Source organism: Patella vulgata, chromosome 5 (genome assembly GCF_932274485.2).
Source record: "Patella vulgata chromosome 5, xgPatVulg1.2, whole genome shotgun sequence".
NCBI lineage: Eukaryota > Metazoa > Mollusca > Gastropoda > Patellidae > Patella > Patella vulgata.
The window spans coordinates 14,680,788-14,705,795 of record NC_065883.2 but is presented as its reverse complement, the minus strand read 5'-3'; the positions used below and the strand labels follow the sequence as shown (position 1 = coordinate 14,705,795).

The 25,008-nt window shown below is 34.5% G+C and overlaps 2 protein-coding genes across 3 annotated transcripts in view; both read right to left on the bottom strand.

Annotated features, from left to right (window-relative positions):
* The window catches only part of LOC126820246 (protein pellino), a 30,898-nt gene extending 16,580 nt beyond the window's left edge, over positions 1-14,318 (bottom strand). For both annotated transcript variants that reach the window (XM_050548074.2, XM_050548075.2), the window contains exons 1-2: positions 14,119-14,318; positions 11,999-12,139 (exon numbers count right to left, since the gene is read on the bottom strand). In XM_050548074.2, the coding sequence (XP_050404031.1) occupies positions 11,999-12,139; positions 14,119-14,138 (161 nt within the window). In that variant the 5' untranslated portion in view covers positions 14,139-14,318. The remainder of the gene's footprint in view (positions 1-11,998; positions 12,140-14,118) is intronic.
* Positions 14,319-14,381: 63 nt separating this feature from the next.
* LOC126820245 (DNA-dependent metalloprotease SPRTN) lies at positions 14,382-22,445 on the bottom strand. Its single transcript, XM_050548073.1, has 6 exons — positions 22,086-22,445; positions 21,550-21,658; positions 20,591-20,635; positions 20,263-20,337; positions 19,156-19,420; positions 14,382-18,918 (listed from the first exon to the last, which is right to left on the bottom strand). The coding sequence occupies exons 1-6, from the start codon at positions 22,343-22,345 to the stop codon at positions 17,588-17,590; spliced, it is 2,085 nt and encodes a 694-aa protein (XP_050404030.1). The 5' UTR covers positions 22,346-22,445; the 3' UTR covers positions 14,382-17,587.
* Positions 22,446-25,008: the final 2,563 nt, after the last annotated feature.

Here is a 25,008-nt window from a genome sequence, read left to right as displayed (position 1 = left end):
ATTCTGTATCATTACAGATTCATTGACTTAATTTGATGTTTATTTTTTGCAGTGTCTGAGTAGTTTGTCTTGTCCACAGGTTTGTCTTATTGGTTTTATTTGTGTGCAGTGCGGTCCTCCTGCCTTTACTATTATAATAATCAAACAAATTGAAATAGTGTATTATACATGTACCACAGACCTGCAGATGTCTGCCTTACAATATTTAAAACTGCTTTACTTTGTTAATATAGATGGCTACTAAAACCAGAATTTTGTTGCAATAATGAGTTAGGATTATCATTTTTAGTTCCATGTTTCAATTTTCAAATTCATATGATTTGTTTTAACATGTGTGTAATTTGAATATAGGAATGCCTATTATAAATTTATCTTTATTTTTTTCAGTTTTGTGTGTTTGCCCAGTCCCAAAGATGCATCCATTTACAATGTATTGTAAGTACCTCCAAACAAGTTGTTTATGAGAGGAAGTTTAACTATGTACATGTACATCCTACAGGGATGGTACAGAGTCAGAGACATTATTAAATGTCATATAGTAAAGATAATCACTCAACTTCACACATTACATATACAAGTATTACAGCAAACTCCATCACATTGTCTTTGTTATATACATAACTTCTCACACTGCTACTAGTATATAATAATTTGGGATTTTAGCACCCCCCTGTGGTTACAGGCAGTCAAAAAATATGTGTACATGTAGCTCTTTAGATAGGGATTGTTATGAGCATAGTCACAGAATCCACCCATCATGAAAAGCTGAATCAACAATGGATATTCAATCCTAATTTCAGAGGCTTCTCTTCTGTTATGCTTTCCAATGATCTAAGTAATAAGTAAGATCCACTGCAAAACAGTTTGGCATTGCAGGTGCATCCAACCAACGTTTACGGAGGGCAAATTCTGAAATCTTTCTGATTTAAAATTACATCAGATTTTAATAATATTCAAGAATTCCGAGATTAAAGTATATTGGCAACACAGGTGACCATTATATAAGTCTAAACATAGTCTAAGTATGACACACTTTACATAATAAAATACCAGGAACTTGTACTGTATTGTTAACTAATGTCATGATATAGGTGTTATGTCATTACTCATAGTCAGGCTATAACCATTTAAAGACAGAGAAAGTTATTTACAGAAATTAACGTCTAACACATGCACACAAATATTTTTGTATGAAAAATGTTTTAGAGACCATGCACAGTGTGACAATATATACATATAAAGATGTATTATATAAGACTTAAATCTGCCTATATTACAAGTCTTTTTCTATCATCAAATGTTATTTAAATTATTATTTAGACATTAACAAGCCCATAAGCAACTCTCCAGGTCATCAGATGGCTTAGACATTTAATGGATCAGAACAGACATGTCATTTAATAATTTAACGATCAAATAGATGATCAAGATTTTATTTATTTTCACAGTAATAGTGCTTGACAAAACTTCAAACACTCATAATAACAATAACATCCTTCATGTTCCTGAACCAACGACTGCAAGTTTTATCACATCTAGCTGTTGCTAGATTGGCCTGACATACCCGAACTTATAGGAACGTTATCCCCCTTTACCGCATGACACATGAACAATAGTGTTGTCCAATCAGAGGTTATGACACAAACAAACTCAAATCAAACTTGGCGACTTCCATGGAAATCTAGACCCTGAACGAACCTTGAAAGCAAGAGATTTTGTATTCATGATCATATTTTCTATCAAGGCATCTGATAGGTTCCTAGCTGGGTCAGTAGCCAATCAAAGTTCATCACAAAATATGCAGGGTATTATGTGAAGGGCCTGATAAAGCGAGATCAAACCTTCTATTGAAGATGAATTTCCCTCAGAATTAAGTTCATTGTAACGTTACTGAAACTTTCAATATATCCTTCTCTCATTATCGATTTTTGAACTATTATAGCAAGAACGGGGATATTACTTTTGGATATCATTTTTTTTGTTCAACCATCAAATACTGAAATACTCCTTGAGACAGTTTTGCAAAATATAAACTTGTGGGACATCAGCACAGTAGTGTTAACACTAGTTTAATGCAAGAGTAACACGGTTATACATTTACATGTAGCTCAACTAAAGGTCTAAGATTAGTGTCAAACATAACTCAACCTCAACACAGGTGACTTGAATTGACCCAATATACATGTATGTACCATTCTGCACACTTCCGACGTGATTTCCCCTTGTCAGTGATGCAGGATGGAGGGCCTGACAAGGACAGCTGTCTAGTCCTTCGGATGAGACAAAAAACCGAGGTCCCGTGTAAACACTGGAATGCACGCAAAAGATCCCTTGGCAGTTGGAATTTGATATAAGAGTAGGTGATAGTGCCGCTGTGTGGGCAAAATTTCCCTCATAGCACACTGTATGGGGTATACCATTCTTCATTAGCCCAGTATAGGAGCAGAACAGTAGGACGTTAAACTCCATTTCATTTCATTTTATTTTCATTCTGCACACAGAGAACTATCTATTTTGCGAATAGATCTCTGCACTAAATGGCCGCCATATCCAACAATTAGTATACTGTTTTGTAATGCGGTCCTACTCCGGTTCACATCTGTTACATTGTATACACAAAAGAACTAATTAAACCTTCTCAAAATTCTTGATTTAGGACAATTATAATGTCTACTTGTAGACAGCAAAAGTTTAGTATGCCAATGTACATGTATCTTATGTGTATTCAATCCTACTGTTAGAGAATGAAAGTACATTTTCCATCTTCATAATGTCAATGTGATTTTGCTGAACAGTTTTGATGAACCTCTTTGTAATCTAGTTTAATCCAAACAGGGAGATTATCCATTGTTGATATTTTCATTTAGTTTTCTTAATTAAATATTAAATAATCAATTTGTTGAGCTGATTAAGCCATGGATAATCTGATGTTACTCATAAATACTTTAATTTTTGGTACTTATAATATTGTTCAATAATTTAAACTGTTTATCTCGCTATTGACAAACGTTATTTGGCAGCCAACCAAGTTTTAAAGTTATCAAACATTACTTTTGTTTGTACATGACCACAATATATCATGTTTTAACGCCATGCTTCATTAGCCGAGACAGTGCAGAAAACTAGGACACTGAACCCCATTTCATTTCATTGAACTCCATGCAAAGACTACTGAACTTCAATGGTATAACAAAGTTATGTATTTTCAGTCAAGGTTTTAAGACCTTTTAATTTATACATTTGTTGAATAACACACTGTTTATGGATAACAATAAATGCCTTTATTTGTGTAATATGCTTGATAACGACTTGTGAAATCTTGTTGAAACCTTGCAGTGAAATAAACCATAGTAAATGTTATCCATACATGTACATAGTGTGTTATTCGATTATGTTCCAATTACTAATTAAATGCCATTCAAAGAATAGAATTTATACATTGATTTAAGAAATCTACAAATGTACAATATAACAATTGAAATAATATGTGGAATGTGGACTGATTCAAAGCCTCAGGAAGGAAGGAAGGAAATAAGATTAAACAACCAATCAACATAAATGACATTCTTTAGGTGGGAATGACAAAGGGAAAACCAAAGAATTTAAGAGAACACCCAGGTTAGGAAGGGGATACCGATATATACTATTCAAAAAAAGTAGGGGATATTTGATTTTTAAGTGTTATTAAAGTCACCTAATGAAACTGACGAAGAAACAAATGACAAAATGAAATGAAGTTCACATTCATCGATTTATTCCAAATGATCGTTAGACTAAGTAAGGCACAGACTGACCATTATAAGGGTAAAATGATACCCGGGGTCAAACAGCAAAGTTACCACAGCATCACAACCAAGTCAGTAACGGGTAAATCCTCCTCTGTTTGCCAAACAAGCATTGATCCGACGTGGCATACTCCTAATGAGACGTCTAAGGTCATTTTGGTCCAGATTGTCCCATTCCTGTTGCAACGCAGCAGCAAGTTCTTGGACATTGGCAGGACGTTGTTGACGTTGACGTAACCTCTGTCCAAGCATGTCCCAGGCATGCTCGATGGGGGAGAGGTCGGGACTCAGTGCTGGCCAAGGTAATGTGGTGATGTTCTGTTGTTGGAGGTAACCTGTAACGATCCTGGCCCTGTGACATCTTGCGTTGTCATCCTGGAAGATGAAACGGCGGCCATGATGTCGTGCAAACGGCACAACATGGACTGCCAAGATGTTGTCCCGGTAGTACTGGCCTGTAACACGCCCTGCAACAACATGTAAAGCCGTTCTTCCAGCAACAGTGATGCCTCCCCACACCATAACAGAACCACCCCCAAATCGATCATGTCTGATGACGTTAACGTCTTGGAAGCGCTCGTTTCGACAACGCCATACCCTCCTACGTCTGTCCAAAAAATCAACAGTGAACCTTGACTCATCTGAAAACATCACATTGCTCCAGCGTCGATTATCCCAGTGTTGACGATCCCTACACCAACGACGTCTTGCCTGAATATGATGATCTCTCAAACAAGGGATCACGCGAGGACGTCGGGCGCGAAGGTGACCCCTATGCAGTCGATTCCGAATCGTCTGGCCACTCACTCTCACACCAGTGTCTGTTTGAAGACGAGCGCTGATCTGATTTGCTGTGATGACACGATTTCTCAAGGCCAAGGTACGGATAAATCGTCCTGGGCTTGAGTTGTCGCCCTTGGTCGACCTGAGCGTGGTCTGTCCTGTACAGATTGTGTATCACGGTATCTGGACCATAGCCTGCTTATGACAGACTGAGAAACATTCATCGTCCGCGCCACAACCGCCTGTGTTGTGCCGATCTGTAGCATGCCAAGGGCACGTAACCTTTCATTTTGGGTAAGCCGACGCATATCAAAATTTGTTTTCTGGTCACTAAAACAATTAAACTGATGTTTCCACCCTGGAATTCAATGCCACAATGACTGAAACATTCAAAGTCAGAGTCGTGCAAATCTTGGGTTGGACCCCCATGATGATCCCAAGCATCACCTGCATTCCATACGGTAGCTATTGGTGCGTTTGGGCGTCACATGTAACTGGAAATGTTTCTTCTGTTAGGTTCTATAGTGACTTTTTTCGTAGTCATTTGCATATTTTAGTATTATGCCCCCAAAATCAAATATCCCCTACTTTTTTTGAATAGTATATTACACCTGTGCGATCAACAGGCCTGGAATCTATGGTTTTAGTTATACCATACAAATTGTTAGGCATTTATGAATTAGTACCTGCCATTTTGAACTTGTGTCAGGCATTAATGAACTAATAAAAACACTGATAACAGACAAATCAGTGCCGGACAAAAAGACAGGCACCAGAGGAATTGTGCTTGATAAAGCCTGAATTCATACCTGACAATTTCTATGACAGGTGCCTTATTTTCAGGCTAGGGTATTTTGAATTAAACCACTAGGAAATCAATTTTCCCATATAAATTATGTGGAAAGCACACTAACCTACTGTATATTATCAATTCATTTCAATGAGTTTAAAGAGACACTTGAAAACTTCACTTATCATGTGAAGCAGAAATCTATCTACATGTAATAAGTACATTATTGAGTGGGTGAATTCATGTAATTTCAACTTGATACAAATGGAAAGGAAATGGTGCGTTAGGTTAGATAGATTGTAATAACACTATAAGCTTATTAATATTATGTATATGCTGTTAGTCTAATTTGCTTTACACCTAATGATAATTTAAAAGTTACATGCGTAATTTCATTATTTTATTATCATAAACCAATATAAATTAGGTTACATAAATATACAGATTAATGGTTTAACTGCAAGCAATGGTGCATATTATTCATTTATTGACTGAAATCTTTACAAGTCAGTTCCTCGCTCTCACTGGTCTAATACAGTGGTATGAAACTGCATAACTCAAGTAATGCTTTATTGGTGAGAAACTGCTAGCAAGGTATAATCAAACTCACAACCTTATTGGAATTATATATGCAGTAGAAATCAGTCACACATGCATTTGACAGTTAAAGAACTAAATTGAGATACTGAATAAGATACATATATTAAATGGGATTTAAATGGTATAAATTACACAATACAGCTATAAATAGTCCGCGATTTCTTTTCAGCGTGCAGTTTATATGTCAATAAAGAACAGATTTTAGTTCATTTAAGTATCAAAATCAACTAGAAATTGAAAGCAAGAAAATTGAACTTCTTTAAGTGGCATTTTAGTAATTGAACAGTTCCACACTAAACACTATTTATGGAGAACAATTACTGGCAGTAATTGTTATCCATAAATAGAGTTTAGTTTAATGTGTAAAAAAATTGAAATACAATGTATTTAATGAAATTTACACTCTCCTCAAACCAGAACAGATTTTAGTTCATCTAAATATTAAAATCAACTAGAAATTGAAAAAAGAAGATTGAAATATAATTTATTTAATGAAATTGACACTCCTACATATCACTTCAAACAAAACATTATAGAGGATTGTCATTATATTTTTCATTTAAAACAAGGGAGTGTATATAAAGGCCTAAATCTACATGTATCACATAGACTCTTGTGGGTATAATCTACATGTACACTAATCTATACACTCTTAAAAATTCTCTAATTAATGTAATTAATCTTATTTTAAACAATATCATATAAAAAAATAATGTTAGCGACTCACCTAATTATGGAAAGCAGAGAGAGAGAGTTTAATGTCCACTCGACACAACCTAGGTCGTTTCGGGACTAAAACATGGTTCAATTTTATTTCAATAATTTGCTTGCACATAGAGGTCTTTAGCAGTGGGAGGAAACCGGAGGACCCGGAGAAAACCCATGAGGTTGGACAGGCGACCCAACTCAATGACAGACCTTATGATACAGCGTGCACATGCTAACCATTCGGCCATCCAACCTCCCATCTCAGTGATGAATTGATGGATTAAATAATTCAAATTGTGAATAAGTTTACACATTTAATTTAAATGCTTGTGATTTAACGATAGTTACATAATGTAAATCAAATCTAATTAAAAATTATTATTTCACCGACATACTAAGATCTAAAGTTTGTAAAGAAAATACAATGGTGTGGTCTAGTGCTGGGTATTGCCACTGCAGTCATGATATGATGCGTATTGTGATTCAGGTGATTATTAACGATTCATATCACAATTCATAACCAGGTCAATATTTACCAAGAAAACAACGGGATAAATGAATAATTGATAGTTTTAGTCCTGCTAATGTCAAAGAAATAAAACTGTTTTATATCACAATAGTGATGTGAATCAAAATACGGACCAAAACAAGTTAAGAGTGTTTGTGTTCCTATGGATAATGTATGACGTGGATAATTCAGAGTGACAGGTTAGGCCCCACTTACTAAAGCAACAAAAAAGCATTAACAAGAATAGGGGAACATTGATTCTGCACCTTGTGATTCAATACCCGAATCATGAGAAGGTAAATCACTATACATCAATTAAACAATATATTGCGCCAGCACTAGTGTGGTCATGAATGTTTTATTTCAATGAAAGGTGTATTTTAATAAATGGGGATTTCAATTCAAGACATTTTAAAAAAAAACAAAAAAAACCTCACTGGTTTATCCATTCTAAGAACGTTCCTGCTATGCATCATTTAGGCCTTGACACCCTATACCAGTGGTTCTCAACCAGTGTGCCACGGCACACTATCTTCCTAGATGTGCTGCCAAATTTTGAACGACACACTAAGATAATGCGAAAAACCATGTGATCCTAATTGAGTATTTACTGATGTCTACTGATAAGTTCATAGCTGTGTTTTTCTTTATCTAGTTTGAGTCATTCTATGTGTCTATGGCTAGTCTCTGTCTACAGTTGCATGCAGTATATGACTGGCCATGTTTTTATTTTGCAAAATTCAATATTTGTCATATATTTAGCCAGGTGTGCCGGTGGCAAAAAAAGGTTGAGAACCACTGCCCTATACCCTATTTATTTAGGAGATTAGAAAACAACTATCTGATCAAAACACAGATCCTATTTCATTTCGTTTTTATAGTTCAAAATTTTGTTTTACTTGTCTTTACTACACTAGGATCTGGAAGAGTTGTTATCATTGAGGTGTTCTGGATGGTGTTAGGGATTAGCCAATGAAACGGTCTGTTACGGCAAGCTTTAGGCATGTTTTGTGGGGAACTGTGGGTAATCCATTAGAAATATCAATGCTGATTGGTTAATCAAATGTCTGATGTCATAGGGTCAAAAGCCACTCGTATGACCTCTGACGCGACCTATCGCTACAACTTGTCAGATCTTCATGTAGTGTAGGCCATCGAAAGTATAAAAAAAAACGAAACGAAATATAGATCTGTATTTTAATCAGATTGAGAAAACAAAAACAGCAACCTTTGTGAACTAGATTATTTTGCTGCCTCTATTTTTATAATAATTACCTGTAATTGCATGATTCGGAGCCTGTTTTAATCACAGGTATCAATTATAAAAAAGACATCATCACATCAATCAATCTAAATGTCAGGCAGGGCACAAGTTATCAATCATTCATAAACATCTTTTTTTCATTTCTTTCAATATAATCCTCATAACAGCACACTGTCAGACTTTAAACAAGACCTTTGAAGTGGGGGAATTGTTTGAACATTAAATTGATTTAAACAACATCGTGTTGATTTTTCTTTCCAACCACACAAATATGGAAATATTTACTTAAAATGCATAGAATAAATATTTAATGCACGGCTAATTTTCATAGCTGAATATTTAAAGGATTAAATAGCATTATTTGATATGAAAGTTTTGAACCAGGTTTAGAAATGTTTTTTTGTTTGCATGTGTGCTGTTTATTTCCAGTTTCAATGATTATAGCGGATATGTATTGTGTAAATTGTTCAGTTGGTAATGTTTGTATTATTGAAATAACCTGGCTAAAGCAGAACACAATGACATAATTTTCAATCAATGTGCAGCTTTCCGTTCAAATAAATGAAATGAAATGGGGTTTAACTGTTAACACCTTACTTCTCAGCACAACAAAACCAATGAATACTGGCTTACAACATAAGCGTGCTAGAAGTGACATTTTGCCCTGACAGTGTCACTATGTTTTAATCTTATTATGATTTCCAAATGACATGGAATCTTTAACATGCTGCCAATGGAACCTTGCTTTTTGTTCCAACATCTACATGTAGAAAGCAGGCTCTTTCTTGGAGGATGCCATGTTTGAATCCCCGATCTCCTGGCTAGTAAGCCAGTAACATATTAATCAAGTGACCGTGATTCCTACATTCAACAATTTTTGTTACTTAACTTTATAGTATAATTGTTTAAATAGCTGTTCCAAGATCTGCTAATATAAGTACATTAAATGTACATGTAGATATACAGAATGAAACAAAAAAAGGTTTTTTGTCACATTAATTTTGAAGTAAAAAATTTTTCTGACACCTTTAAATGGTCATTCTTATACATTCGAACCTAATATACTTGTAAAAAAAATGTGTTCTCTAACTGGACTAATGACTTAGGGTATATGTCATGCACGTGCAAAGAGGGACATTTTGCACAGGCAGTGGCACAACAGCCTTCTCTTATTCTGATTTCCTATTGTCAGGGAATCTTTAAAGTGCTATCATTTGTATACGTAACCTTGCACCACTCACAAGGGGAAGCCTTGCTTAACAATCCTAAGGAATTTTGGAATCGTCAAGAAAATACTGACATCACATCTAATTTGCTGACAAAATGAATATTAGTCAGTCTAAGAACTATGCTCTTTAGTCCACATGTTGTTAAAGTACATTTTTTTCTTTGATCTTTAAAATCAAAATAAAACTAAGGTAAAACAAAAGTACAAGTGAGTTGAATAGAAACAAACATGTAATTCTGTGCACCAGTACGTTCTGTTTTTTCTTTAAGAAAACAAGTTGGTTGAACGAAGGACTTGAGGACAAGTCGTGTGTGAATGTGTCTGGAGTTGGTTAAAGTCAGTGAGTTATGATGAGCATGTAAACATGTTGTGTGTTGTGTTGACCTCGTGTAAATTAAACAAGTGATTTGAGGTCGAAACTATTTTAAAACAAGATAATCAATACAAGCCTATCAAATATTGGCTAAACAATCACTTGATTCACTGCCCAACAACCACCAACTATATCAACTTAAAATCAGAAACCTCTATTAAAAAAAACCCATAGATTCCTTGAGGTTTGTGACAAGTGAAAATATCAACTTGATTAAATTTGATGAGTTGAACTTTGAGCTGATAATCGTTATTTCTAAAGCTTAAAAACACTGACATTTGAGAGAATTTTAATCCCTCGCAAACTACAGCATTGTAAAAGTTGAATCTCAAAAAGGATTATCAGTCTAAATATACTATAGGTTTATTTTTTTCTAAGCCTACTTATCTACATGTACTTATCTACATGTAGATGTGACAAATTATTAGTAAAACATTTTGATTGGCCTCTATTTCATTAGACTGAATCCAAACTGTGACATTATCTGTTGTTAATATTTTGATTTTGTTTTCTTAATTAAATTTAAATGTTAAATAACTCATATGCATACAGTTTACTGTGCATAAAGCTGTGAAAATATATTGTTTCAAAAAAGACAGATCAACTGCCTTAAACTCTTTCATTTTTTAAATTACATGTATGGCATCTGAAAAAATATTTTTCATACTTATGTACTTTGTGTTTTTATTAATATATTACATTATATCTAAAACTGCAGCATAATAATACCTCTGACTTTGATCAGACAATCACTCAATGATCAACCAAACAATTCTGCTTGCTAGTTTTGTTTGGTAGGTTGATAATAATATGTAATTGACCAATCACAATCTGAGCATAACTAACATGCTCTATACAGAATTGACTTTTTAGACCAAGATGAAGTGGAGCATACATTTACATCCAATAAATAATATTGAACAAAATGTTGGTATAATTTTAATTAGACTAAGTTGTTTGTTCTTTGTACCGTACATCTTATCAGATACATGTACATGTATCAATGAATAATTGGTTTTATTTGTAAGCGTTAATCTTGTAATTTTTTAACTAAGAATTCACCACAACGTTATGAGTAACCAAAACCCATGGCTATCATCTTTATTGGATAAATATATCCACTAACACAAACGATAAAATAAATTCATATACAGTATGGTTGATAGAAACAACAGTGGGATAGAACAGAATGTAAAATGGAGATATAATAAAAGTATTAACATCAATATCAGTAATCTCTAGAGATGGATCTGAACAAATAACAGAATTTCTTTATTGTTAATGTTAGAGCAATGAATAAAAGAAATGACTTTCAAACAAGCTCATCACGTCCATCAATGTTAAATGCTATTACCTAAAAGTGACAACAATGAATTAAATTAGAGCCCTCTTAAAGGACAATGATAAATTCCTTGAGCACATGAACAGCCACCAAATCATGTATCTCAACAAATAACCAATAAACTTTGTATGTTTCTATAAAGGGAGACAGACACATGTATAATAGAAAACAAAATTATGGCAGTTATGGCAATATCTCCTGGCTGGTGTTTGGTAATAACTGTTCAACTGATTCAATGAAAAGTGACAGGGGAAAGCTTAAAATATTTTCCTGCGTTGAAATACAAAAAAACACAACACAATTTATATGGAAAACAATCACTAGTTTATAAATAAGTATGCTCTTGACGTTTTCCAGCACAAAAATGATAAGAGAATACTTGTCGAAACGTTGTGCTAGTCTATAAACAAGTAATTGTTTTCCATATAAGTTGTTTTTAAATGTGCTAAATTGCTAAATGCCACTTAAAGGATTATATGCATGGAAATACTTTCAAGCAACTTTTAACACTTATCTTTATGCTTACAGGGGGGGAAATATATACATTATGTATGCATGCAGTTTGTAAATCACAAGTATTTAATCACAGATAAATGATGAAATAAACTATAACTTACCCTAGAACTATCAGTTCACCATATTTAATAGGTTGACTGTCATCATCAACACTGTGAACTGGTTTATTTAATGGCTTACTGTCACTGGAAGTACAGGTAGTTGGTAACTTATCGCCAAACATCGAGTTCTCGTCAGGAGGCCTTAAAGTTAAAATAAGTCAATATACAATGACATGTATAATGATATAATATTCTGTATGTACATACATGATTTTAATGTGCAGACAACTTCAGTTGTTTTGGCATTTTTCTTTGTTGGAGTGGGATGGGACAGGGCATTATAAGTGTCTATTGAAAATCTACTCTCACATGACATGTACAAACGTACATGGACTGAAAGTCTATTTCATTAAAAATTTAACAAATTGAAATGTCTACTTTAAATATTGTTAATGTTGACATGCAACGGATTTTTGGTTCAAATAAAGACATTTACAGTATATACAAGTACATGTAGGTTGAAATTTAGGAGCAGTATTGATTATGTTGTGATTTTCAAAGAATTCAGTAGAAAACTCTTGCAAATAATATCTTGCAATTAGTGCTTGGATTGTCAATAATTAGATACATGTAACACTATCACAGTTTTTTGAACATATTTTTATTATATTAAAATATGTAATTTACTTTCCTGGTGTAAGTGACAAAGTCTAAGTTGGTTAAATATAGTACAATGTACATGTGTGGCCCCCAACATCACAGTAATTTGATAATCCAAGCCATTACATAATGTACCGGTATTATTAATCTTTAACCTAATATTTAGGCTGACCCAAGGCAACCCTTTTTTCTTATGGGTAAAACGATTTTGACCTGATGACCCATGCAATATCATCAATTTTAATTTGGAGTGGGCTAATAGTCATGCCAGTTTTTTTGCCACTCAATTACATTTACATGCTAATACGTTTTCTTCTTTAATAGCAAATGTCCATGTACATATAAGTAAGGGTCAGTTGATAAGTTCATGGTCAATCCTCTTACATGTACCGTACACAGTATGTATCTTTATACAGTAAGGTAATCAATAATAGTAAGCTGTAACATAACGATTTAACAAACCAACCTGATCAATCAAGGTTTCAAAACATTTCCCACTGGGACAGAAGAAATATCTCTTTCACCAAGAAAACAACATACAGACTAGTATTTAATTATTGTACATGTAAATGTATGCCTAATGACCTAATAAAGTTAAAGCATCTTCATCACATAGAGCAAATCATTAGATGAATTGTGTTGGTAATCCATGTGATAATCACTAACAATGTGGTATGTTTTGCACAAGCAATCCTTAATCTGCTTAATCATTCAGGATATAAATTGCTTCAATGTCATAATTTAGTAATACAGGTAGAACTGGATAAGTCAATGGAATATATGTACACACTATACAAATACGCTTTGAGCATGCTTATGAATGGATTTGGTGCTCAATTACAGTTTATTTTCTTACCGACATTTTGACAGGGATTCTTTAGTCTTTATTAACAAAACAGTAATTGTAATCCATAGAATTTAGTCCTACACTAAACAGTTTGTAGGTTTAGCTTGCAAAAGACTTTACATGTATGTTTGATTGAATATTGAAAACTATTTTTAACTGATTATGTCAATGATCCACAAAAAGGGATTACCCCATTAAAAACCAACTATGTTAAACAGGAGCTAATTAAATCTTTCACACATTGATCTTTGTTTTCATCCCAATTTTCTGTCTCACATATATACACATTGATTTCTAATTGATATTCCTGACAATCTGAGAATAAAACGACACTCCACCAAGTCCAAGGCACAATTAGAACTTTCTTAAGAAAATAAATAAATCTAGATCTAAATGAATTCTTTTTTTTCTTTTTTTTTTTAAATGGAAATAAATTATAAAAATTAAAAAATAGAATAATAACTAGATTCTACAAGTGGTATGTTTTAGATTTGATTCGGAGAAAGTATTTATTAGGTTATATACACAGTGCAAAACTGATATCAATTATATTCACAGTGTCAGTCAGTGCTCGGTCACAATCACGTCCATCAAGAAGACGAGACTGCAGCACACGCAAAACAAAAGAAATTCCAAGCAATACTGAAGATAAATCGCCTTTCATAGAACTTACTTTTTCTTCGTATCTGGCATGCCTTTCGTTTTCTCCTCTTAACATATACCTTAAGGCTTCTTCATGCCTTCCATAAATCCAACCCCATACCATTCATGGACATACTCGCAATATTATTTAGAACAACAAAATGAAAACATTTGGGTTTCATCCAACACCGGAAACGGAAGTCTGCTGCTGTAGTTTATCAGAGAGGGCGCTGGCGTGACGGAAACGTAAACAGGGGAATAAAATAAGTTTATTCAGTGCAGATTGCGTAAATATTTTTATTTTTCTGTCGTGAACAACAACTGTTTGATCGAAATGGATCTTCTAAACTTGTTTTCTGGTGAAACTGGTGATTTTCTTCAAAATGTGGCGCTGTTCACGGGTGATAAGGACATGCTTCAAAGAGTAACAGGTCTTCGAATCGCTTCCACTGTCTGGAATCGAATCTCTGGTGAACAAGCAATCGAGGCATTGCGAAATCAAACTATTCTGAACATCTCTCAGTACGTTAAAGATCACCCAAAAGCATCCAAGGAAGAGATGGTTAAAGAAATTGGAAAGCAAATTTATCTCTTTCAGAAGCAAGTAGAACAATTGTAGTTCCAGGCCAGTGTGACAGTAAAAATTCGTGTAATTTGGTAATGCCACCATTGGCACCAGATCACAAATTAACTAGGCCTATTTTTAATTATGAGACTGAGAGGTTATCCTTAATATTGTAATATTTTCTACTCTGTTAATTTAACATTATCTTAATCAGGCGAAGAAGAACAAAACGTTTACATGTACAGCAGAAGGATATGGTGCCCAGTGGCAGTACTAAGAAGTAGACTAGTGAACATTTATCATTTTAATTTATAGTGAATCAATTCATGGAAAATTATAAGTATGGTTCTTATAATGTAACATTAAAGAATGTTTCACTGGCAAAATGGCCCAAAACATCAAAGTACTTGAACAATAGCAGAAACATATGGCAGTTTGTTTAATGAAGAATGTAGCAGGAACTAATGGAATTTACATACAATATAGTTTTGCGACACACATGTTCAAATTACATGTTTTAGACTTTTTTATTATTATTCTATACATGTAAGCTTATTTAGCGTAGTGTTTAAACTTTATCCATATGTGAACTATATCCTTTAGCATATAAAAAGACAGAAAATAGACCAATTTCTTTGCTTTACCATTTTCAGAATATGATTTGAATACATCATACGTACATTTATGAGTTTGATAGTACATGTACATTTATGAGTTTGATGGTACATGTACATTTATGAGTTTGATGGTATATGTACTTTTTAATTTTGCTCATGTATATTTGTAATATTTTAATTTTTGTTGTTTTTATTAAAAGCAATTGATATTTTTCTTTTTTGTTTAAATTAATGTTAATCTCAGGCAAAAGGAAAACATTATTGTAATACATACTGTACATGATATCATATATCACATAATTTTGTCAGTGATGAAGTCATAACGTTCATAAACCAAACAGCCAAAATTCACTCTTGGCTCAAAGTCACAATTGACTCAAAATCATTTGATCAAAGTAACAAGTAGCTGTTAATCATTTGATCAAAGTAACAATTGACCATAATCTTTTGATCAAAGTAACAATTGACCTTAATCATTTCATCAAAGTAACAATTGACCTTAATCATTTCATCAAAGTAACAATCATATTGAATGTGGTTTCAAGTAATCATCTTAATCAATTAATATGCCAAGCCAGGAACTGCTTGCTTTTCTTCAAAGAAAGAAGCTGAGTAATTATTAATCAACTGCTTAGTTTATCCTAATTGAAGGGGCATTAGTTAAGATTAGATAAAGAGCTGACAGTTCTGTTCTCATTATAATAGCCTTGGCAAGATCACATTTTTTTTTTTAAGTACCCGGAGGAACTCCTTTGGATGAAATTTTACCTTGGAAGCTACCCTGCAAAAGGCAATATGTATTTTATTTAAAGGAAACAAGATTGAATAGGCCTACTAATCAATCTCACGTTTCCTAACCATCCTTGGCTAAGCCTACTACATGTATGTGGTTTCTCTGGGAAGTTCCTAGGAAACATTTGTCTGCGATATCACCCAAGCTGGAAGCTGATGTAAAACCATATGAACAAACGAACTATAAAAGTTAAAAAATAGGTAACGAAAAGGGAATATGTTGAAGATTTCAGTCAAATTACTTAGCTCTGAGCCGAGATATTGGTGATATACACTGTTATTACACTGTATCCTTGACTGTCATTGTTACGATAATAAACAAAGTCTCGAGTATCTATTTGTATAGTAAAATTAACAATTGAAAAACATATTCAAATCTACCTAATATCGGAGCCACCTGTTGGCATCGAGAACTGCTTATGTTCTTGGTACGTAATTAATGTTTAATTATTAATTTATATAACATTTAAGGCCTAAAGAAAGAGTTGCAATAGGCAGATTTACCTCTTGCATAATACCTGTTTAAGTACTTCACATACTTCAAACAGTACCCAGTATCACTGATTTTGTTATATTACCTGAACATTGATCCAGACTTACATGTAAATTTTAATGATCAACTACCTTTAGAATTTGCCATGCTAAATTTATGTCAATATATATCATTAGATTGACATAAAATAACAAAAATTTTGTTAGCCATTCTGACCAAATTTTTGGATGGATTTGGTTTACATATGAACCTTTACAGTATCTATAGCCCAAAAACGTAAGTGACTGGCAGCATTATAAAGAAAGGTTTGATCTCGACTGACATGATCAGCATCATTAGGAAAAGATTTTTCTCAGACAGTCATGACCGATATCATAAGATTTTTCCCAGACATTCATGACTGGCATCATTAGGACTTGTTTTAAAAATGACATTAATATAATATGTGTAGATTACATAAATGCATGCATTTGCATCTACCATATGTGGATTGTGCCACAAAACAATACATTTTGTTTGAATAGTTTGGCTGGTGAGTCTTCTGGTAGCATTTGAATAGTAAAGACAGCAGTCATTGTAAACACTACCTGGTCTGTTCCTGAACTGCAATAATGTTATATTACAGCGATGTGTTTCTATGCTGCTATTAGATTTTACTGGGTCACAAGAGCATATCAGTACATGACTGTACATTTACTGTTTCAATATTAAAAAAAATTGAACTTTGTCTAAATCTGACAATCTGACACAACATTTACATAAAACACAGAAACAAGAATTAAATATCACATTCTTTTTGCATTATCATCATGTCATTAACAAAAATACCAAGAGTGCAAGAACACTCCCTAAAGATTTTATTTGAGAGTGAGGAGGTACTGTATGCATCACAACGTAGAAAAAATACAGATTCTATACATGTAATAAAATTGCAGCATTCTTATTCTCCTCCTGTCAACCTCGGGTAAGATTTGGTGATAACTATCCTTGTATTATAATAGGAGATAAAGTCTACAATGTTATAAAAATCTTTTTAATTATCACAAGACAAAAGACATGAATCAAGATGAGCGTTAATTTCTACAGTTTTCACCGTAACTTGACAAACTGGACACAAAGCCATAGGAACATCTGATGACACATGATTGTCTGACGACACACTGTTACTTGATGAACTTGATTCTGGGATTTGAGAAGATGTTTGTGAGAAAAAATCAGAAATGTTTTGCCTTTGGTGAGATGGCGGAGAAGTAAGGCCATCTTTGGATCTGCGAGATTTAATAACGGGTGACACAAGATTATCAGGGGAATTTGAGCGTTTTAATCTTTTGTTTGGAGGTAGCTGCTCGCCATCGTCACTATCTGATAAATGTAAAACAGCTTTTTTTATTTTCCGTTTGGCATCTCCATTGTTCAGAATGTTCGATAATTTAGGGGTAGATTTTCGGCGATTGAGAATGTCTATATCTTTATTGTGAACAGGTTGATCTTGTTGAGCATTTGCTTGAGGTATTGATAAGTCTTTCCCACTGTGGAAATGCGGCTGATTTGAATAATTTGTATTTTGTGCCTTGTGTTTACTATTATCTCTTTGCATAGATGAGTCCATATTCTTTCTTTGTCCAGGTTTTCCAATGTCTTTTCTTAATTGGGCCAGCCAACTTAATCCCCCATGAGCCTGATTTTGACCACCGATTGTCTCCCCTTTTCCTGTAAATGTTGGTCTAGATATAACTTGTTCTCGATCTTTATTCCATATTGTTTTAGCATGCATGACATTTAAGTCTGGATTAGTATTATTTTTAGGGGTAACCAATGGCTGATTCGTTGTACCGTGTCCCTGATTTGGCCCCCCAAGTGTCTCTCCTTTACCTGTGAAGGTTGGTCGAGAAATAACTGGTTCCCGTTCTTTATTCCATATTGTTTTGACTTGCATAACATTTGAATCATAATTGGAATCCTTTTTCGGAATATATGGAGGGACATTTGTTGCGTCTACTCCAATAGTTTGTACAGAATTATCTCCCTTACTAGACAACTCACCATTTACCCTTGGCATTGGTTTTCCACTGTTTGAACTATTTGTTTTTGGAATATTGGTTTTATTGTTTGTAACAGATGAATTTCTGACTGGAATATTAATATTATTGTTGGGGTTGGTATTTGATGTAGATGTTGAGCTTTTAGAAGAGTTTTTATCATTCACATTTTTACCACTCTCAGGATTTTTTCGTACTAAAACACCGTTTTGTATTACTTTGTCTATTTCTGAAATTGATCCCGATGTAACTGTTGCTGGCTTCTTATTATCTGATGAGTTAACATTTCCCCAAAATGTCCTAATATCTGGTGATTTAACTTTACCTGTTAAATAGAAAAAAAAACTGTTATACATATACTTGAGAGCAATTAAACTCAATTTAAAAACTGAAGGAGGAGGGGGGTGTAAAGGTTAACTCCAGAACTGGTCACGGGGGCCTCAGAAAATTTAGAGTACAACAGTTGACAAGCTGTATGAAGTGATGTCTTTAATTAAATTATAAATGAGTTTTTCTGTATAAAATTCATATAAATGACTTTTCGATGCAATTTGCCACATACCCTTTTCAGAATCTGATTTGCTTTCATTTTCTGCTTTCTTTCCTCCTTTCTTTTTCTGACCATATCCTTCTGGTTCTTTTATTTTCGTGTAAGTTCCACCACATGTTCTTTGATGTTCTCCCCACCAAAAATCATTAGCAGATGGAGCTCGGTTCATGGATCTTTTAACATATCCAAAGTAGGGCTTTCTCTGTTGACAAGGACCGTCACATTTCCACCAATGTGTTTTATAAACAGCAACCTCATCATGAAACGTATGATAAACCTATAAAATCAACATGAGAAAATACGAATGCAAATACAATTTATTTACATACATAAAGTTTTGTACTTTTTATTGACATAAATATTAAGTCATTCTGGCTTCTGTGTACAATGTAAGGTAACATTTTGCCAGGATAGAAACTAAATATTAAAGACTTTTTTCAGTCATCGACACTTTCTTCATAATTGTAACAATGCTACTTGACAATCAAGACTATCATCGAAAATTTGTTCATATTTGTAACAATGGTACTTGACAATCAACACTCAAAACTTCGCTCAGAATAAAGTAATTTGACTAAAATTTCAATATATTCATTTCTCATTAACTATTTTTGAACTATCATAGCTCTTTATGTCTAAATCTTTAATAAAATTACCAATTTGTTGAACTTATGAGGTGGACACACTAGCCGAATGATTCGGCCGAATCAATCAGCGTCAAAATTCGCCTAGTGTGTCCACTGTCATTCGACCGAATTTCTATTCGGCCGAATGAATCGCCCGAATCAAACATGTTTGATATATTCGGCCGAATTATATTCGCCTGGTGTGTCCGCTTCTCCAAAGCATTCGGCCGAATATAGAATTCACCACTCATATCGAGAAGTCATGTGATAGATTGAAGCCATAGACGCCGCCATGTTTAATCATGTGACATGAAAGGTAGTGTGTCCACCCATTCGGCCGAATAAAATTCGGCACCGATTGATTCGGCCGAACGATTCGGCCGACCGATTCGGCTAATGTGTCCACTGCTTTACAATAGTTGGTGTAGGATTTAAAAAAAACATAACTCTTTAATTGTGTACTAATACTTTTTAATAATTGCTGTTTCCTTACCGATATGTTAGTTCCTGTTTCTGCATTTATTCTGTACATATGTTTGTGAAATTCTGGTCCATGCCCGTCATGATCCTGGAAAAAATTGCAATATATTAACAACAGATAATTTTGATACTGATACAGATATATATATATATATATATTTGCATGTTTGTTAAATGTTGTCTTTGTCTAGTTTGCTATTGTTTGTAGTATCAATACAAGATATTTGTGACCTGTATCAAAACAAAGAATTTCTGTAAAGGGAATTTGTATTTCAATCACAGTTTATTTTTTAAAAATTAGCATTTGGAAAATTTTACATAATATAAATGTTCAAACTTACCTTATTATTATCTGTTACGAACAAATAAGCATGAATCATTTCATGCTGAAAGAACAAAATAATATGTATATACAGAAATATTCAAAGATATTTAAAGTGAGAAAAGGAAACCATAAGAAATGTGAAAGAAAAAATAAAATCCTAGACTGTGATGAATTAACTCCTACTGAAAGTACTGTCGATGGGTAGAAGAATCCCTGTAAAGTGCAGGCAAAATCGTATCTCAGTGATAATAAAGTAAAGGTAATATTCCCCAAGCAACAAACATGACAAGACTGTATAGTAGAAGTATTAATCCACAATGTTAAGCCCGTGAGTAATAATTCCATTGTCTTTATATACCGGGTAACAGGATTATTTTTGTAACCAGTTGATAACGGGCAAATGCCCAAAACGCGTCCTGGATTAAGACTACTCTACTTCGTTGCTTGGGGAATTGTGAAAGAAGATGATTCAGACCAGAAACCAATTCTGCATTCTATACAGCAAATGCTAATATGGTACATGTATATTAATCTGTTTGCTGTGTAAGAAAGACTATTTCTCATTCTAAACTGAAGGTCTGCTGATGGTCAATTTGCAGATGATGGTCATGTACCAGAAGGTAACATTTGTTAACTCTGACACCAGGGCAACTTTAACACAGAGTCTACGTAAAGAGCTGTGGGATCCAATTAGGACCATTTTTGGAAGCCTCCCCACCCCCACCCTCCCTCTGGTTCACAGCCTATGTCTATTTATTTAAACAAGGACTAATTTACTAGGGAAAACGGCCCTATTGGAAGCAATCGGTCCAGTAGGACTAACGTCAGCCATTCTTTGACACATATTTTATATAGCAAAACTTGCCATGGCAGCTGCTTTATTTTTAACCCTGTCACAATTGCAAGCATGTGTCAGTTTGTAGCCATGGTATCCATGAATAGGAAACATTTATTTCTGTTTCATTCTTTACTTACTAGCAATGTTTCAACTAAATCTTTTCTTGGTCTCAATTTTAATAATGGCGTACTTAATCTCACAGAACAAAGTCCTCCTCTACCTTCATAACAACATATACCTGCACATCTAAAATAGAAAACAATAAATTAGATAATCTAATTATGTTTTTATATTAAATCATTATTTTATCCTCTACTGTGAAATTTGTAACCCTGGCCCTAGCCTAAATCACAACTTTCTGGTTGGTGACAGTAGTGCACACACAATGTCAATTATATAACATCCACTTGGCATTTAGGTGTCTTCAGCAATGGGAGGAAACCAGAGAAAAGCTGTGAGGTAGGACTGATGAGCCTACTCCTTGTCACTGACTTAGTGACTTACAAGCGAGGGAAATTTAAGCATGAGTGAAAATTGGGGAACAGAGACAGGAGTTATGCATGGTTATTAGGTAAGAGTTAAGTTGGTACTAGTGTACAGTAGCGATATTTACAATCATTTCATATCTCGAATGACGTTGGCAATTTTCAATCAAACATAATAAAAGTATTACACTGTCATTCTTGGGCTCCATTTTACTTCTATTCCTGCAAGCCTTCCCCAGAAGAACCTTTCGTTAAACTGTAGAAACAGTGCTCTTATATCAGGATTTGGGTCGGTTAACTCCCAAAACTCGTCCACCAAACTTGGTGATTTGAAGGTTTTTGATTTTGATGACGAATTGTGATGATTGGAAATTATCGGTGTTTGGGGAGATTCGTTGTTCAGTTCTTCCTGTAGAGCTAAAGCAAGGGCTAAATCGGCATCCTCCATTACCAAGATTTTAGAAAAATTAACTTTTCAGTAAAAGTTTACAACAAATAATTTGATTTTTTTTCTGTTTACATCCATTTTTACCCGCGGCTTCCTGTGATTGGTGAGGTAACTCTAATTCTTAAAAAGAGTTCTTTCCCTTACACCAGAAAATTGTTAGTGTTCGCTTAGACTTTCTTTCCATGAGTCCCTATATCGAAATCCGTATTATAAAAAGTAACGGTAATCCGATTTCGACCTTTGTATTTGCGATATAAAAATGAGTTTTCATTGCCAAGGAGACAAAGGGCCCATTTCTTTTTTCTGGAATAACCAAATATTTAAACTATCAGCAGCTGTGTATATGGTTTTCAGGTTAGAAAGCATTGGGGGGGGGGGGGGGGGAGACAGCGGCGCTGTCTCAGAACTTTGGTGAAGAAGTTTGGGCTAATTGGTGATATAGCCACACGTTTCACGAGTCATTAGCCATTCTATTTGAAACACCAACAGGCAGAGAAAAATAAGATGGAATATTGCGCAGGCCCACGGCCGTTGTTCAGGGATGGACTGAAAAGAAGTCTGCGAGTGCGGGAGGCTTGGGAGCCCCTAAATAAGTTAAAAGTCTTTTTAGTTCTGAATTTCTGAGGTGTTTGATGGTTTGCAGTTGCTGGATTCTGGAGGTTTGGTACGTAGGATATACTCCAGTAATCAGTTTCAACCAACCCTGAACAACCCGAGAGTGGAGGTCCCTCAGTTGGTCCTTCGCGTGGTTTTTACAAAGAGTCAAATACGAGAATGTGTCACTGGTGACACATGAACTAATAATTCCATTCATCAAGGAAGAGGACACTGTGTTCACCAGTCTGTTTCGCCACTGGAACGCCTCTCAATAACCGTTCGATGCCTGATCACTGATTACGAATATTTAAAATTAATCAGTCAATTGGACATAATTGTTACACAATTGGAGAACATCTAAAAGATATCATGACAAGATAGGTGATTCGTGTAATGTATGTTGTCTTGTAAAGCAATTTGTACAAAAAGATAATATAGCATTACGTTATAGCCAGCGGTGTAATCAGCTTGACATCTGACAAGGGTCATGGGTATAAAGAAGAGATCAGGAAGTTAGTTAGAAAGTTAGGTTGGGGATCATGGCAGACCCCAAGTTAAGACGAGAACTCTTAGAAACATGAGTTAATTGGGAATAGGCTTGAGTCCAGGCCAGAGCGCCTTCAGTTAGCACCAGGGCTCACTAAAGACAAGCTAACTAAGAAGTCATTAACTAAGGAATCATAACTAAGGAGTCTTATACATTATATGTTTGGATGAACAATGAAAGTATGAAGTTAAACCAATGTTGTCACCAAGAACCCGAATCAAAGAACCAATACTGTAACATAATGTATTGGCGCCGGCGCTCTGAAGCACCGGGCAATCGCCCTGCTTCCCTTACATTTTTGCCGGCTGTACTTTAAAATGTATTTCAGCAATACACGCCTTCAAGACAGAGATGGTTATCTTTTAGATGGTACCTAGATTCGAGATTTTTGTTCGGTATATATACGTCAAAGTGCACCAAATCGAATCTTGTTTCTATAGATCTGACTAGAAGACGCCAGCTTTTATTGTTTTTTCGGGGGAAGAACCCGAGTGAGAAGAAATAAAAACCTGCCCACCACCACCACATGGTCCCTTGCACCCCAGAACATATGAAATGACTCAAGTCGTATATAAAGATAAGAATTGTTTTATTCATTGATTACTGCTTATTAAAATAATACAAATTCTGGGAATTTCCTGGTTTCTTAAAACCATCCATAAACACTATATTGATTTCTTTCATACAAACATACAACTCATAGCAGAGTATTAAAAACTGGATATAGACAAATGCTCTTGCAACTTTTCATTCTGGATTCAAATGGAATGCATAACACACTTTTCACACAAAAACTGGAACCTCGTAAACAACTAATGTCATTGCACTTAATCTTATATATATCCAATACATAAAATGAAATCACGTATAATTTCATGATTATTCGCGTACTGACTTCGTGTAGTACCTACGAAATTGAAACCAGGATCCAGGATACAAATCTTCATCGTTTTTATTTCAGTAAATGAATTGTTTACGTTACCAAGATGTTGAAACCGACTACTCATAGCGTTAATTAGAATTAAGCCATTGGAATTGGTGAAGTAATGCGCTTTGGCCCTGGTCTGTTAAAACAGATAAGGTGTTCCGTACCTGCCCAAAATGTGTTGTGTATGGATCATAATTGCTGCAGCTACTGATCACAGAGGCTATGAATTCGCGATCCATCGCGGATCCCCAAAACGTTAATTCTAGGTTCCCACTATCACGATTCACGCCACGATTGACATTGGTTTTAATCGTGGAGTTATCGTGGTGATCCTATCAGGTCTTATCATATGTTGAGGTCAGTCGTACCAGACCGTGGACTAAATAGGGACAATCCTACCGTAACAGTTCGCAAGGCAGTGGGAACTTAGCATTACAGTCATGTCTGAGTTGAAATGTTCCCTTGTTTTCAATACTATTGCCAATTATATTGATATTGTGCATGTACACTCAAAGTTCGTCAAAATTATAGCACAAAATAATGGATCAACTATGGACCACAGTACTTAAATTACAACTTAAACTATTATCA